The sequence below is a fragment of the Boeremia exigua genome (assembly GCF_020726555.1).
Source record: "Boeremia exigua strain MPI-SDFR-AT-0100 chromosome Unknown C7974scaffold_8, whole genome shotgun sequence".
Lineage (NCBI taxonomy): Eukaryota > Fungi > Ascomycota > Dothideomycetes > Pleosporales > Didymellaceae > Boeremia > Boeremia exigua.
Window position 1 is genome coordinate 1,797,180 of NW_025763525.1, and position 13,925 is coordinate 1,811,104.

Consider the following 13,925-nt stretch of genomic DNA (forward strand, 5'->3'; position numbering starts at 1 on the left):
CATTTCGTCTCGATTTCTGCGCTATCATACAACCCAGTCCCCTCCATGACCGACTCCCATGTTCCTTCGTTCCTACGCTTACAGCTCCAATGAGCCTACGACCTCAAGCGCTCCAACTCCCTCAGCACCACCAGGTTGGCGTCCAAGAACCGGTCCACGCACTGCCGCATGCACGGCTCCTCGTACTTGTCCAGCTTGCCGCTCTTGACGGTCCCCGCGGGGATGCACTTGCGGAAACACGTGTCTGTGAGGCTGTGGATCGCTGTTGATAACACACGTCAGTCTGGGGGTTCGCAAAACGGGTGTGCAGAGTTTAGGTTCGGGGTGCTTGGGGACAGATCGTGGGGCACAGTGTAGAGTGGTGGATCCCAGAAGAGCGACTTACACGACTGGATGCGTGCCTTCTGGCCCTCGTTGACGGCGAATTGCTGCAGTTGCTGCTTGTCCGCGTCGCTGAGACGGGTTACGTCGATGTTTGCGAGGCCGCCGCCGAGACCGTCCATTTCGATGGTGTTGGAGGTATGTAAGTGCGTGGAAATGGTGTTTCTGGAGTGCGACAGCGATTGAGTGGGCTGGAGGGCGGGTGTGACGTGTGAAGTGTGGTGTTGGCGGAAAGTTTTGGATGACGATGGATGCGACTATTTTGGTGGCTCGTGCACGGGTTGGTTTCCGCTGTTGTGGATTTGGACTTCGATTAGAACTTTATATTTTTGACTTTGTTGCTTAAATGCAGGTTATTGCTTCAAGGTAAATATGAAAGTAGTGATGCAGTAAAATGATCATCAACTTTGGCATAGAAGGTCCAAATGTGTCTGTCGTAGTCGACGATGGCAGGTGTACCTTGTCGAGCCCAGCAAGCACAGCTCAGTCTGTCGGCAAAACACGCAAATCAATCACGGACCAAATGAGGCATGTCATGTACAGTGAAGGGGTATCATTTGAAGGTCGCGCGCACTTGTAGTGGCGTCATGCTGAATTCATTCATTCGAGTCGCCGTGACTACGTGCCCGTGAACGCCGAGCATTACACATCGCTTTTTCCAGCTGGGTATCCCAGGTCCATTCCTCCCACGCACCAAAACCGCTTAAACGAGGTTAAGCTTGGTGGCGGCAATGTCGAGAGCATCGACATCGGCGGTCAGGCGGGCGAAGGCCTTCTTGGAGCCATCGGGGCGGATGAGGGTGTTGATCTTGATGCAGGAGACATCGTACTGCTTCTTCAGGGCAGCGGCGATCTGGCGCTTGTTGGCCTTAACGTCGACGATGAAGACGAGGGTGTTGTTCTCCTCGATCTGGGTCTAGTCAGCGCCTGTTTCTCGGCCTGCGGACTTGTTCCATTTACCTTCTTCATGGCAGACTCGGTGTTAAGGGGGTGGATCAGGATGGTCGAGGCATCCATACGAGGGGCATGGGGGATCGACTTGCGGGGGTACTTGGGAGAGCGCGACAGCTGGAGGGTCTTCGGCTGGTGGAAGGTGGTGCTGGTCCTGATGGAGCGCTTCTTGTTCGCGTACGACTGTCATCTCGTTAATTGTGTCCGACACACGAGAAGAACAGCCCGCCAGAGATTGGTTCTGGCACGACTTAAGAAGTTCAGGGAGTTCTTACACCGCGAAGGGCAGACTTAGCGGCGGCATTGGCCTGCTTGCCGGTCTTGGTGGCGGCTGCGATATGTTAGCTGTGTTCTGACTGGAGTTGGGGAAGTTCGTCTTGGATTGATCGAGGCGCATTCGCTGCATTGCTGTGCGGTACCAGGTTTCGTGCTGTTGCCGTGGTGTGCAAATTCTCCGCAATGCGCAAGCTCGTAACTCGATCGATCGCCGGCGAGACTGAGGCGGAACGTACTCTTGGTTGATGTCTTGGGAGCCATTTCGACGATGTGATGCTGTGGTTAGTGACAAAGCGCGAAGGAAAGGAAAAGTCGGGCGTGAACTTTCAATATCGACGGGTGGTGTGCGGTAAGCGAGGGTGGTGGCGCCTGGTGGACCGTGCACCAAACTGTCTTTGAGGTCGGTCTTTCGCCCATCAACACCAAGACATGTGATCATCAATTCAGAAACGAGATGGCTGTCAAGAAGCGCCAGAAAGCGCTGGCGAGTGGCAGGCCGCCCATCAACAAACCTAAAGAACGCATGACTGCACAGCGCTCCAGGACAATCATACGCACCCACCATCGGCTACACAAGCAGCTCGCTGCCGCAGAGAAAAACAAAGACTCAAAACAAGCAGCGACGCTCAGAGATGAAATTGAGAAGAATGGCGGTATTACCATGTATCAAGCAGCAAGCAAGCAAGGGCAAGCCAGTGATCGCGGTGGCGACTCAAGCAGACTACTCGTCCAGTGGTTGGTCGAACTCGGCGTCATTGATCGTAAAAGTCGAGGAAAGAGCTCAGTCCAAAAGCCTCTAAGATGTCTTGAAGTAGGCGCCCTTTCGACAACAAATGAAATCTCGAAATTCCCCAACGCCATTGAAATGACAAGAATCGACTTGAACAGTCAGGGCCCTGGTATCGAAAAGCAGAATTTCATGGAACGACCACTGCCTTCTTCTGACCAAGAACGATTCGATATATTTTCTCTATCCCTGGTCCTCAACTACGTGCCAGATGCACCTGGCCGTGGAGCGATGCTGCAGCGAATTCCCACTTTTCTAAGGACAACAGGTAGTAGTGGTCTACCGTTGCTATTTTTTGTCTTACCTCTTCCGTGCATCGACAACTCCAGGTACATTGACGAACCACGGCTACTGGACATCATGAAAAGTCTCGGCTTCGGCCTTGTGAAGAAAAAGATGACAGCAAAGCTGTGCTATTATTTGCTTCGCTGGATTGGGCCGGTTGATCGTAGATCTTTTGAGAAGAGGCAAATCCGGAACAAGCCAGGAATGAACAACTTCTCTATTGTGGTAGATTCACCTCGTACCTACGAGGAAGCCTCGGCGCAAGATGGTCCAGATCTGGTATTGGGAGCTTTGACGTATCCCCATCTGGAAAGTCAAACAGAAAGATTCGACGACGAGCCTGCTAACGGCGAGACTTAAAGCCGTCTTTAACGGTCTAACAACTAAGACAATCACTATCATCGGGGTGGACGAACAGAGGCGCGGCTCATACCACGTTCACGGAAGTGCCCTTTCGCCCCCAGGTGCGCCAACTTGCCCTTTTTGTGTCCTTTTCTGTAGTGACTGGGGTTCGTTCACACTCAAGGTCAAACAAGCGTGTTGCACGCAGAGGGCACCGAGAGACCCTCGTGTTTTCTGCATCCTCCTCGATTGAACGAAGAACCGAGGTCAGCCCGAGGACTATCTGTCGATCATTGAGAATTCAACATTCAACGCAAAAGACGGAATATTCTAAGGCGAGAAGATTGCAAATTAACGTATCTCCTGACCGCTGAACTCAACACCTGCGAAAGCATCCACGACGATTGATGTCACCTGCAGATAGGTAAGCGCACAATGATGAGGATTTAAATTCGGACCGGACTCGGTAGACTTGTCTGTACACGAGTCGCTGGTTAAGTGTCAATATTCCCCAAAGTGTAGTATCGATGTCAAACATCGTGTACTTTGCTCGCTAATCTGCCGAGCCTTCCACACCATCACTATGACAGGCTTCGAAACGCCAACCGTTGTGTGCGGCCTGAGGAAATAAGGCACATCACACAAGACTGGCTCATGCCTGCGACTGTAATAATCCCCCGACACTGGACCATACCCGACTCAAGAATACCCTGTCTGCCAGACCACGGCCGCTGAACACCATGCGTTCGGCTTTCCCGGTCCCTTCCCGATCGTTCGTGCCTTTGTCTCCACAGTGAGAGTCGCTAGAGGGGATCTCGAACCTATCGATACATTTATTCGTCCCTCATTGCGGAAGGTCGAGTTGCGGCGTCATTTCGCTGCACGTAACCGGTACGTCCGGTAACACAGAGTCGCTATCCTGAAACCCCGATTCCGATGCAGACTTGACTACCACGAGAAGCACGTTTTGCACAGATGACAATCAACTGCTCAAAAATCAGACATTGTCTCGTCTCGGTGTTTGGTGTTTCTCGAGTATGTTTTGGTGTTCGACCATAATTTGAAGGATCAATTAATTCCCGCCTTGTTATTTCGCCAACGTTTGATCTCCACTTAGCGTCATCTCCAACCCTGTGCGCTCATCAGAAAATCCTGTGGACCTCATCTAAACCAAGCTTTTCGCACCTCCCACCGCGTGAGCCTAGACCTGGGGGCTTCTAGTGCGGCTTGTAAACATTGGCCTCGCTCGGGTACCCTGTATGTATGCAGCCGTGCCGCCTTCCCGCCCCTTGAGTGCGTGATAGCGAGCATATTTGCTTCCGAGCAAATTTCCACGCAATGTTGGAGTCAACTGCATACGGCAAGGTACCGGTAGTCGAGATGTTGGGCCGGGGTCACGAGGGGCTTTATGTAGGAAGGCTGCCCGCTTGAGTGACACCTTACAAGCTTCCGGTCTCTCCCACCATCGTCACTCTTTATAGCAAGCCTAGTGCTGCTGCCGCTCGTTTGATACGGTCCATTACAGTCATTACTACCACAGAGTACCGAAGACATACCCAAAACCGTCCATTTAAAAATTAGCTTGAATCATGAAGTCTACATTTTTCTCCATCCTCCCCCTTGTGGGCTTTGCTCTTGCCCAGGAGGGCTGCACCAGGCGAACTGTCACCAAGACTGAGACTGAGAAGACAACCGTTACCGTAGAGCCCAGCGACATCACCATCACTTCGACGATTGACATCACGACAACTTCGACCATCGACATTACGACAACAATCACTGTCCTTCCCTCATCAGTTGCTGCATCAGTGACTGGCCTCCACTGGGGAAGCTACCCTAACGGAACCTGGAGCAACAACACTGCTCGCCCTGAGCCTAGCCTCCCTTCTGTGTCTATCCACTACACACCCACTCCCATCACTGAGACACCTGCGCCTACCTACGTTCCTGGCCAGGGCTACAGCTCCCCCAGCGAGACCAGCTCGGCTGCTGTCCCCACGTCCGAGGCACCCGCTGCTGTCCCCACATCAGAGGCACCCGCTGCTGCTGAGTCCGAGGCTCCTTACGAGGCACCTGTTACTCCTAACCCCCAGGTTCAGGCCAAGGCTGTTGCGCGCGGCGAGGCTACCTGGTACGGCGGTAACACCGATGGCGGCATGTGGTAAGTTATTCTTAAGAAAGCCAGTTCTGTCTATGCGATTCTAATATCTCTCGCAGCTCGTTCACTGGATACAAGCTCCCCGCTTCCGTCTTCGGCCTCGCCCTCACTGACGCCAGCTGGAACAACGGCAACAACTGCGGCCGCTGTGTCTCCGTAACCGGCCCCACCGGCAAAAAGATCACCGCCATGGTCACCGACCAGTGCCCCGGCTGCGGCACCAACAACCTCGACCTGTACCGCGACGGCTTCGCCGCGCTGGCCAACCCCGACACCGGCCGCATCGCCATCAGCTGGGACTTCGTGCCGTGCGGCATCACCTCGCCGCTCGTGGTCAAGAACAAGACCGGCACCAGCCAGTGGTGGTTCAGCATGCAGGTCATCAACGCCAACGTCGCCGTCGCCTCGCTCGACGTCTCCACCGACGCGGGCAAGACCTGGAAGAAGACGACCCGCCAGCCGTACAACTACTTCGAGAACTCCGCGGGCTTCGGCACGCAGAGCGTCGATGTCAGGATCACGAGCACCGACGGCCAGAGCATCATCATCAAGAGCGTGAGCATTGCGCCCGAGACGTCGAAGACGGCGGCCAGCAACTTCAAGTAAGCGTGCTGTGGGGGATAGGGGAGGGCTCGTGTGTGCGCGAGGCGCGCTTTTAACGACGGTTTTTACTTTGATGACGGACGGATGATGTGCATGCTTCGCTTCTCAGGGACTACTTGATTCACTTCATTCCTATCTATAACTTCTTCTACCGCTAGATCGGACCAATTCAATGCAAATATATGCATAAGCTCCAGAAATGCCAGAACGATGCAAGGTGATTTATGCTGCGAGGTGACCATGTACAATCCCACCATGTATCAGCACGCACTCGCCGCGCAGATTCTCTTCCGGCATACAATCACAGAGACGACGCCGCCTATCTCTTCCTCGGCACCTTCGGAGCCGGCAGGTCCTCCCTCCTCCGGATCCGCACCCTGATATCACCCTTCGGCACCTTCACACTCACCGCATCCACCGCCCTGGGCAGCACCCACACACCCGCCTTCTTCTCCTCCCCATCCTTCGCCACGCGGCTATTACTCCGATTCGCCTTCCCATTACCATCGAGCGACGCAGCGCCAGCGTGCACCTCGTCGCGCACCTCGATCATCTGCTCCATGAACGACTTCTTGGGCGCCGGGCTGATCTCCCACAGCTGGACGATGCCCGCGATGATGGCGGCCAGCAGGGCGTTTTTGTACTGCTGTGCGGCGTCGGTGGGGACGGCGATGGACGGCCCCGGCGCGGCGGTCACGAAGCGGTCGGCTTTGAAGGTGGCGGGGGACGGGAATGCGGCGGGCGAGGTGTTGATGAGGGTGCGTGAGAGGCCGACGTCGACGTACGAGCCTGCGTCGAGCTCCCACTGCTCCTGTTCGCCGGGGCGCAGACTCTTTTCGTCGAGGACGAGGGGGGTGCTGGTGGTGTATAGAGTGGCTGATGAGCTGTAGAGGCGGCGGGCTTCGTTGATGCTGGAGTGGAGGTGTGGGAAGGGCGTTGGGCTGCGGAAGTGGGCAGACGATGTGAATGAGATCTCTGGTGGCGCGGGGAATAAGGGATGTATCGATGGGGGCTGGATGGCTTGCGCCCACGACCTGGTCTCCTCTTTGATTTTTGAAAAAGGGGTGTCTTCGTCGCCCTGAACAAGCGGCCAGGACGAAGAAGCGTAAACGTTGGTCAATGTCCAGAAGACAAGTGGAACGACTTCTGCAACGATGCTGTGGATCAGGTCGAGGACGAGAGACGCTCGCGCTGGGATAGGGACGTCGTGTTTTGTGAAGAATGCATTGAGAGTCGCAAGAGGGGTCGATGTGTCAGCATCCGTTTCTTCTTCGCTCACGCTCTCATCGTCGTCTGGTACTCGTCGGACCTGGGGGTGCGTGAGCTCCGTGAGAAGCCCGCTAAAGTTCTGGAGAAGTCTCTTCTTGGCCAGTTCGGCTGTGGGAAGACCTGGGACTGGCGACAGTCGTGGGATTCCAAGAGAAAGTGCGTAGTAGTGCCTGTTGATGTCCGCTAGATCAGAGGCCAGCAGCTGGTATGACTCGGCAAAGTGGGATCCAGTGATGGGTCCAACTATAGCACTGCAGCAGAAGTCGTTGATCAGAGTGAAGAGATCACACTCCGCTTCTGAAGTCCCGTCTGTCAGCTCGATATTGGCGACTCGTTCCCATTGCATCTGGTCGACAATGGACGAGTTGAAGGTGATCAAGTCTGGCAGAGTGTCTGAGAGGATGCACGATGCGGCGACCAAGTTCTCCATAGCCTTCAAGCGGAATATTTCTGTGTCGACAATCTCGTTCATCTTCGGTTGCAGCTCCGTGTAGCCGCTCTCGAAGCCTTTGGGCATCCCGTACGCATTGCGGAGTACTGCCCACCTGGAAGCACTGTGCTCTACGAAGCTGGTGCGTTTCTTATGGAACTCTTCCAACAGAGCCGCTGTCAGGATGACAACATGCTTTGCACCTGCTGCTCGATACGAGATGATGCCGTGCACAGATGTATCTCGGACTTCCTTCAACCATTCTTCTTGACCAGAGACCACACTGCCGAGGTGTCGAATCCCCGGGATCCAATATGGCAGCGATTGTACCCTGCTCTTCCCGCCATCCTTGCTCTTGTCTACGCTTCCCGAGCCTGACAACAGCCGGGTAGGAAGAAGCACAAAGACAGTAAAAATTGTAAACTGTGGCAGGATATCAAACCAAGAGAAGTCCTCACCCACGGAATCTTGTAGTTTCTGGCCGAGTCCGTAGTAGTAGGCTATCGCCAAGGTGAATGGACTGAGTAGCAGGGCGTACCATATTGGCAGAAAGAGTGCTCTTATGATTCCATTCGAGGCATTCACGGCCACGAATAGACCTTTGAGCGCCATACTGGCGGGTTGGCGATGTCGTCAATCAGGAGACAGATGCCAGATGGGAGCGTACAATGCTGACGGACTTGTCCCCGGATCAGGTGCGCTCGACGAGATGAGGCTGTAGCAACGCGGGCTCCGAGCCGCAATTAGAGCGTGGTCTGGCGTACCACTAAACGAGGACAAATGGGAGTGGACACCGTTGGTAGGGCTGGGAACAGGACGCTACTTCTCGGAGACAGTATCGTGGCTCGAAGGCACGGTGACATTCGACGCAGCTCTAGCTCAATCCTTCTCCTCTTTGGGCCATAGCGCGCTCGCTTCCATGTCCAAGTTTAGACCCCACCTTTTAGTCGTGCAGCTCTGGTGGTGTTGATGCACGTCTTGCACGAGTCTAAGAGGATAGAAGCTCAGCTGCTCAATCAGCTACGACATCATCAGCCCTGTAGAAGTTTGTAAGTGTGCCGTGTTGAGTTGCGTTCGGGAGCTGCGCCCTTTCGCCCTCTTTCACGCCTAATTCCGCTACCAGTCACACCTCGCTGCTTATCACATTCTCATTATCAAATCTGCGGAATTCACTATTGAAGAGATCGTACGATATATAGTCTACCGCAAAGCACTCGCTTGTATGACATCAATTCTGACACCTCGAAAGCAATCCACCGCGTGCAACTCTCCGGACCGATATCAGAAGGATTCAGCTGCACCATCAACGCCACATCCCGCTATCCAAGAGCCTCCAAGAGCCTCATTCGCTATCCCCGACCACATCTTTGCTGTACTCGGCCCCAGGTCACGCTGTCAGAATGACATCGACTCCAGTCCCCAAGCACCTGAACTTCATCACGGGCAACAAGAACAAGCTCGCCGAAGTCCAGGCCATCCTGGAAGGCGTCATTGAGCTGCGCAACCAGAATGTCGATCTGGTCGAGATCCAAGGCACAGTCGAAGAAGTCACGCTGGACAAGGCACGCCGCGCAGCAGAAGCAGTACGTTCAAGTTCTTCATTTGTATTTCTCAACGCAGGTCCACTAACCACGCTGCAGGTCGGAGGCCCCGTGCTGGTCGAGGACACATGTCTCTGCTTCAAGGCCATGAACGACCTGCCGGGTCCCTACATGTACGCTCTCCGCCCCCCTGTGCCCGGCTGCGTGCCTGCTAACGCGTCTCCAGCAAATGGTTCATGCTCTCGCTCGGGCCGCTGGAACTGCACAAGATGCTGGCCGGCTTCGACGACAAGTCCGCGCAGGCCGTGTGCACATTCGGGTACTGCGCCGGGCCCGGCCACGAGCCGATTACGTTCCAGGGCCGGACAGACGGCAAGCTGGTGCCGAGTCGAGGGCCGACTGTGTTCGGTAAGCAGGTGGACTTGCACGCCGTCGACGCGGAGTTGCTGACAAGAAACAGGCTGGGACTCGTGCTTCGAGTACGCAGGCACGGGCGAGACATACGCCGAGATGGACAAGGCGGAGAAGAACAAAATCAGCCACCGCGGCAAAGCACTCGAGAAGCTAAAGGCATGGCTCGCGGCCCAGCCCAGCGCGTGAAGACCCCGCAAAAGCAACAGAATAGACTCACGTTCCACATTCCCATCCTCAATCCCCACCCCCCCTTTACTCCCCCCCTGCGCGATCCTTCTTCCAGTTCTCCACCCACAACTCCACCCGCTCCAGATTCCCCTCCACATCCTCGACCGCATCGCTGCGCAGCTCCACCACAATCTCCTCCTTGTACGCCTCCCGCGCCTCGTCCAGCAAGACCTGCATAATCTCACTGTCCATGTTCTCCTCCAGCTTCTTGCCCGTGTAGCCGCGCGCCGTGAGGCGGTCGTACAGGACCGTCGAGTCGCAGCGCAGGACGACGACGAGGTCGATCCAGCGCTCCGGAAACAGGTCGCAGGCGTGCCAGTCGAGGATGTTGCCGCCGGTGGCTGCGATGTCGCGGGCCTCGAGGTAGTCGAGGAGCTGTGCGCTGTTAGCACTACACGGACTCTGCACATCGTGACCCGGGTCTCGAGATCTCGGGACCCAAGTGATGTGATCTAAGAACGGAAACACACCTTATCCTCATCCACAATCCAGCTCCCCGTCTCCTCGTCCTTACCCTCGTGGAACCCCTCGTCCTTGACAATCTGGTTGACGGAGATGTGCGTGAACCCCGTGGCGCGCGCGAGCTGCTCGGCGTGCGTGGTCTTGCCGACGCCGGGCGTGCCGGTGACGATGATGTTGGGGGTCTTGCGCTCCATTGTGTGGTGTGGTGTGGTGTGGTGTGTGCGGTGCGATGGCGAGCTGGGGGAGTGCTGCGCTTTGTAGTCGTAGGTGCTGAGCTTCGTAGTTGTAGTCGTACTCGCCGTCCTATCTTCCTGAGCTTCGTACTCCGCCACGAATTGCCTCAGCCAGCGAATTCCAGCAGTAAACAGTCCTTGACAGCAATCTCACGCCGCAGCCCTGATTATCTGATCTGATCTGAAAGTAGTATGTGTATATATCGCAGTGTAGTGTAGAGCGTGGTGCAGTCCAACAGCCAAGTCCACACAGGCCCTCGGCGCGTCACCACCCTCACAAAAATATTCGAACCAGCGGCGGGCTTGCGTCAACCCCGCCAATCAGACCTACCCCGCCACTAGCCTGATCTGGTCAGGAACACTGCCTTACCAAAGGCATCGCATCGCAGCGCATGCATCGCGCACGCGATCGCAGAACTGACAGTACCTAGGTTGGTGCGCACAAACCGCAGACGGAGAGGGGGGCAGTTTAATGCTGCTACTGCGCTGAGTGAACACTAAGGACTGCGGACATACACGACAGTGACAGTGACAGTGACAGCGACAGTTTAGGGAGTAGGAGTAGGAGTGCACCAGCACAGCACAGCACAGCACAGCACAGCACTCAGCATCAACACAACTTCTATAAAACGTGGAATTTCCGCTCTCATAACTTCATCGCAATCTACATATGTACCCAAAAAACAGACTTTTAAATCACCCCATGGCACCTCGTGTCGGGATCTCGTCTCTCTGGATGCCGGGAAACAGCCTCTCTCTATTTCTGCCAGCAATTCAGCGGAAGGAAAAGGGCGTCGGAGTGCAATCCCGAGGTGCGGCAGCGCAGGGGACTATTAAGGGGGGGTGAGGGGAGTGGGAGCGAGGCAGGGGAAGACCCAGTATAGTTCATGTATAGCTAGAGCAACCCACCCGCGGCTGGCGTCCGGCTCTTTTGATGCAATGGTACGCCCGTGTCAGAAACATGTAGTGCTGTGCAAGGATAAAGGGAAAGGGTCAGGTTGCGAGCCCGTCACAGCCAGAAGTGCCATCTAGATTGAAACAAGCCCAATGCCCGGAGATATCATCGAAGAAGATCGGTCCAAAGAGACATTTAGCTTTGCTTGCACTCGGCAGCCTCCTGCTTGGGTTTTGTGCCGTCGTTCTGCGGAGCGTTAGTCTACTGCAAGCACATTGTGAGAAATCATCTTACCTCGTCATCTGACTCCTCATCCTCATCGCGGTCGTCGCTGAGCTCATCCTCATCCTCGTCGTCCTCGTCCTCGAACTCGCCCTCGTCGAAGTCCTCAATGTTCTCGTACTGAAGAGCCTCGCCGGTGAACCAGTCAATGGCGCGGGGAATGAGCTTCTCCTTGATGTCCTCGCCGAGCTGGTAGTCGAGCTCGAGGCGCTCCTCAATGTCGGAGGTAGCGTCATCGTCGTCCTGGGGAGGGCTCGGGGGGTCGAAGAAGTTGAAGAACGACTCTGTGGGGACGGTCTTCTTAACGACACGGGTCTGCTTTGTGTCTGCGGGTGTTAGTTTCGCTCGTCACAAGATTACGTCGCAACTCACTCTTGTTCCTCTGCTTCTTGCTCTCGACGCGGACAGTCAGGTCCTTGCCTGTCTTCCAGTCGATCTTGTCACCCTCGGCGTGGTCGTAGATGAAGTCGCCACCGTAGCCGTTCTCCTCCTGGTAGAAGTAGGTCTTGGTGATGGACTTGTTGGTGAAGAACTCGTTCTCCTCGAACTCGAAAATGAGGCGGAAACCGGGGCGGTCAAGGTACTCCATGCGCACATCGGTGAGGGACTTGAGCGCGGCCTCATCGCGGTCTGTGATCATCTCGGCAAGCGAGATCTGGTTCTTCATGGCGCTCAGCCAGAACTCTGGGATACCCTTGACGTCCTTGCCCTCGTCCTTGTTGAGCTCCTTCTCACCCTCCTCCTCGTCGTCCTCATCGTCCTCATCCTGCTGCTCGCCGATCTTGACGTGCTCCTCCGAGGGCTCGGTGGAACCGTTGACAATCTTCGCACGCTGCTGGTACAGGGGTGTGAACTTGGCAAAGTACTTCTTCTCGAGCTGAAGGACCTCCTCCTGGAACTCGGCCTCGAGCTTGGAGTGCTCCTTCTGGACGCCCTTCAGACCGGCAACGCGGCGGCGGACGGAACCAGGAAGCGACTCAATGTAGCCGCTGGAGCGGCCGACAAGCGAGCCAAGCTTGGCCTGCATCATCGAGACCAGGGCAGGGTTCGCAGCGAACAGTCCTGCGGCGGCGCGGTCAAGCTCCTCTGTGAAAATTCAAATTAGCGGTCAGAACATTTGCGGCGCCAGCGCGCGGGGTTGGAGGGGCAACAAAACAATCACGAAAAAGTGAGTGCGACATACCTTCGTTGATGGTACCAACGGTGGGCTGCTGGGCGCGCGACGAGATTGGCGCAGCATTTGCGGGGGTGTTCTGTGGTGTGCTGGTAGGCTGCTTGTTAGACCTGGGGACGTCCATGATGGCGGCGGTTGGAGGGAGAGTGTGTGGTAGGGGTCGGGGAAAAGGTGTCGGGAGGCAGAAAGAGACTTACGGAGCGGAGATGGTATCCATCTTCTTATTGCGAATCGGTTCAGACATCTTGGCAGAGGCTCTGTGGTTCAGGGACGTAAGGTGGCAAAATGTTGAGGGATGTTGTGTGTTGGTGAGCGTCTCTGCAGCTTTCGGCGGGGCTCTAGCGCTGGACTTTGGACGGGCTGCTTAGCGGCAGGCCGAGCGTGGAAGAACGACCGTCGATGCTGAGGGCGCGTGGGAAATGGCACGGTGCACGATAGCGTGGTTAGGTGGCAGCGAGTTTGTTGTTTGATGCGGACGTCGCGGCTTATCAACTATTACCTCGCGGTGAAGGCGCTGCACGTGTCTCGCGCCATGCACGACCACGAGAAGCAGCGACTGATTCTACCTGCCGACAACAGCGCTCGCAGCAGTTGCCCAGTCATTGCAGCATTAGCGCCGACATTGGCCGCAGGCACCTTTCTCTGGCCCTCCCTCTGCTCACGTTCCTCCGCAGATTGGGCGGCTTCAACAGCCAGGAATGACAGCTTGTTGGAAGGGGCACCAAACGCGGTCTCGCTAGCCTAACCACCTGAGGACTCCAACGGTGACCGAACCTTGGATGACATGCAGCAGTTGACTGCGCAAGGGCACACTGTGCTTGCAACGAGCCCTGCATCTCCATCGACGTATAGCCAGCCATACTTTCTGTGTTCTAGAAGAAAGCGGGGGCCGGACGAGAATTTCTTGCTAGAAAACTTACCCGCCGCCGTCATTCACGCCTAGTCGCACTACCAGAAGGGGAATCGCGGCTGGAGCCCGGGGAAGGGAGATGCTTGCACGTCATGTCGACCACGCGCCCAGTGCGGAAATGGTACCGATGTGTACTGGGACGTGCATGCTGCCTTTCGTGCCTGATATCAACAACCCTCTTTGGGGACGTGAACCCCAGGTCTTGCATTGCACTCGCCGACACGCGTCGGGCTATCAATTACGGGGCTGCGGCTGAAGCAGCCAGCCTCTGGGTGCTCTCATCTGACGAATTCCTGTGCTCGTA

General features: G+C 55.8%; 8 protein-coding genes across 8 annotated transcripts; 3 read left to right on the forward strand and 5 right to left on the reverse strand.

Moving 5' to 3' along the window:
* Positions 1-8: 8 nt before the first annotated feature.
* On the reverse strand, positions 9-819 carry C7974DRAFT_221458 (Tim10/DDP family zinc finger-domain-containing protein). Its single transcript, XM_046137176.1, has 2 exons — positions 386-819; positions 9-262 (listed from the first exon to the last, which is right to left on the reverse strand). Exons 1-2 carry the CDS (start codon positions 501-503, stop codon positions 96-98), a joined length of 285 nt encoding a protein of 94 aa, XP_045995771.1. The 5' UTR covers positions 504-819; the 3' UTR covers positions 9-95.
* Positions 820-1,084: 265 nt separating this feature from the next.
* C7974DRAFT_435366 (60S ribosomal protein-like protein L23a) lies at positions 1,085-1,869 on the reverse strand (the record flags this gene model as incomplete). The annotated part of the gene is made up of 4 exons (XM_046145054.1): positions 1,085-1,291; positions 1,342-1,515; positions 1,608-1,663; positions 1,845-1,869. The coding sequence occupies 4 exons, from the start codon at positions 1,867-1,869 to the stop codon at positions 1,085-1,087; spliced, it is 462 nt and encodes a 153-aa protein (XP_045995772.1).
* Positions 1,870-2,062: 193 nt separating this feature from the next.
* C7974DRAFT_314643 (putative methyltransferase-domain-containing protein) lies at positions 2,063-3,040 on the forward strand (the record flags this gene model as incomplete). The annotated part of the gene is made up of 1 exon (XM_046138468.1): positions 2,063-3,040. The coding sequence occupies one exon, from the start codon at positions 2,063-2,065 to the stop codon at positions 3,038-3,040; it is 978 nt and encodes a 325-aa protein (XP_045995773.1).
* A 1,571-nt stretch (positions 3,041-4,611) lies between these two features.
* C7974DRAFT_415043 (RlpA-like double-psi beta-barrel-protein domain-containing protein-containing protein) lies at positions 4,612-5,786 on the forward strand (the record flags this gene model as incomplete). Its single annotated transcript, XM_046143856.1, has 2 exons — positions 4,612-5,183; positions 5,240-5,786. 2 exons carry the CDS (start codon positions 4,612-4,614, stop codon positions 5,784-5,786), a joined length of 1,119 nt encoding a protein of 372 aa, XP_045995774.1.
* A 91-nt stretch (positions 5,787-5,877) lies between these two features.
* Positions 5,878-8,435, reverse strand: C7974DRAFT_398199 (uncharacterized protein). The gene has a single exon (XM_046142285.1). The coding sequence runs from the start codon at positions 8,092-8,094 to the stop codon at positions 6,103-6,105; it is 1,992 nt and encodes a 663-aa protein (XP_045995775.1). The 5' UTR covers positions 8,095-8,435; the 3' UTR covers positions 5,878-6,102.
* Positions 8,436-8,882: 447 nt separating this feature from the next.
* On the forward strand, positions 8,883-9,623 carry C7974DRAFT_415045 (inosine triphosphate pyrophosphatase; the record flags this gene model as incomplete). Its single annotated transcript, XM_046143857.1, has 4 exons — positions 8,883-9,065; positions 9,123-9,196; positions 9,250-9,431; positions 9,484-9,623. The coding sequence occupies 4 exons, from the start codon at positions 8,883-8,885 to the stop codon at positions 9,621-9,623; spliced, it is 579 nt and encodes a 192-aa protein (XP_045995776.1).
* A 66-nt stretch (positions 9,624-9,689) lies between these two features.
* Positions 9,690-10,321, reverse strand: C7974DRAFT_415046 (AAA domain-containing protein; the record flags this gene model as incomplete). Its single annotated transcript, XM_046143858.1, has 2 exons — positions 9,690-10,040; positions 10,136-10,321. The coding sequence occupies 2 exons, from the start codon at positions 10,319-10,321 to the stop codon at positions 9,690-9,692; spliced, it is 537 nt and encodes a 178-aa protein (XP_045995777.1).
* Positions 10,322-10,980: 659 nt separating this feature from the next.
* On the reverse strand, positions 10,981-13,258 carry C7974DRAFT_398214 (uncharacterized protein). The gene is made up of 5 exons (XM_046142286.1): positions 12,909-13,258; positions 12,721-12,800; positions 11,910-12,623; positions 11,550-11,863; positions 10,981-11,501 (listed from the first exon to the last, which is right to left on the reverse strand). Exons 1-5 carry the CDS (start codon positions 12,953-12,955, stop codon positions 11,451-11,453), a joined length of 1,206 nt encoding a protein of 401 aa, XP_045995778.1. The 5' UTR covers positions 12,956-13,258; the 3' UTR covers positions 10,981-11,450.
* Positions 13,259-13,925: the final 667 nt, after the last annotated feature.

Coding starts and splice junctions, on each gene's coding strand:
- C7974DRAFT_221458 (XM_046137176.1), bottom strand. CDS start 503: ATGGACGGTCTCGGCGGCGGCCTCGCAAACATCGACGTAACCCGTCTC. Junction 263..385: donor GAAGGCACGCATCCAGTCGT/GTAAGTCGCTCT, acceptor TGTTATCAACAG/CGATCCACAGCCTCACAGAC.
- C7974DRAFT_398199 (XM_046142285.1), bottom strand. CDS start 8,094: ATGGCGCTCAAAGGTCTATTCGTGGCCGTGAATGCCTCGAATGGAATC.
- C7974DRAFT_398214 (XM_046142286.1), bottom strand. CDS start 12,955: ATGTCTGAACCGATTCGCAATAAGAAGATGGATACCATCTCCGCTCC. Junction 12,624..12,720: donor CGTTGGTACCATCAACGAAG/GTATGTCGCACT, acceptor GAATTTTCACAG/AGGAGCTTGACCGCGCCGCC. Junction 11,864..11,909: donor CAAGAAGCAGAGGAACAAGA/GTGAGTTGCGAC, acceptor TAACACCCGCAG/ACACAAAGCAGACCCGTGTC.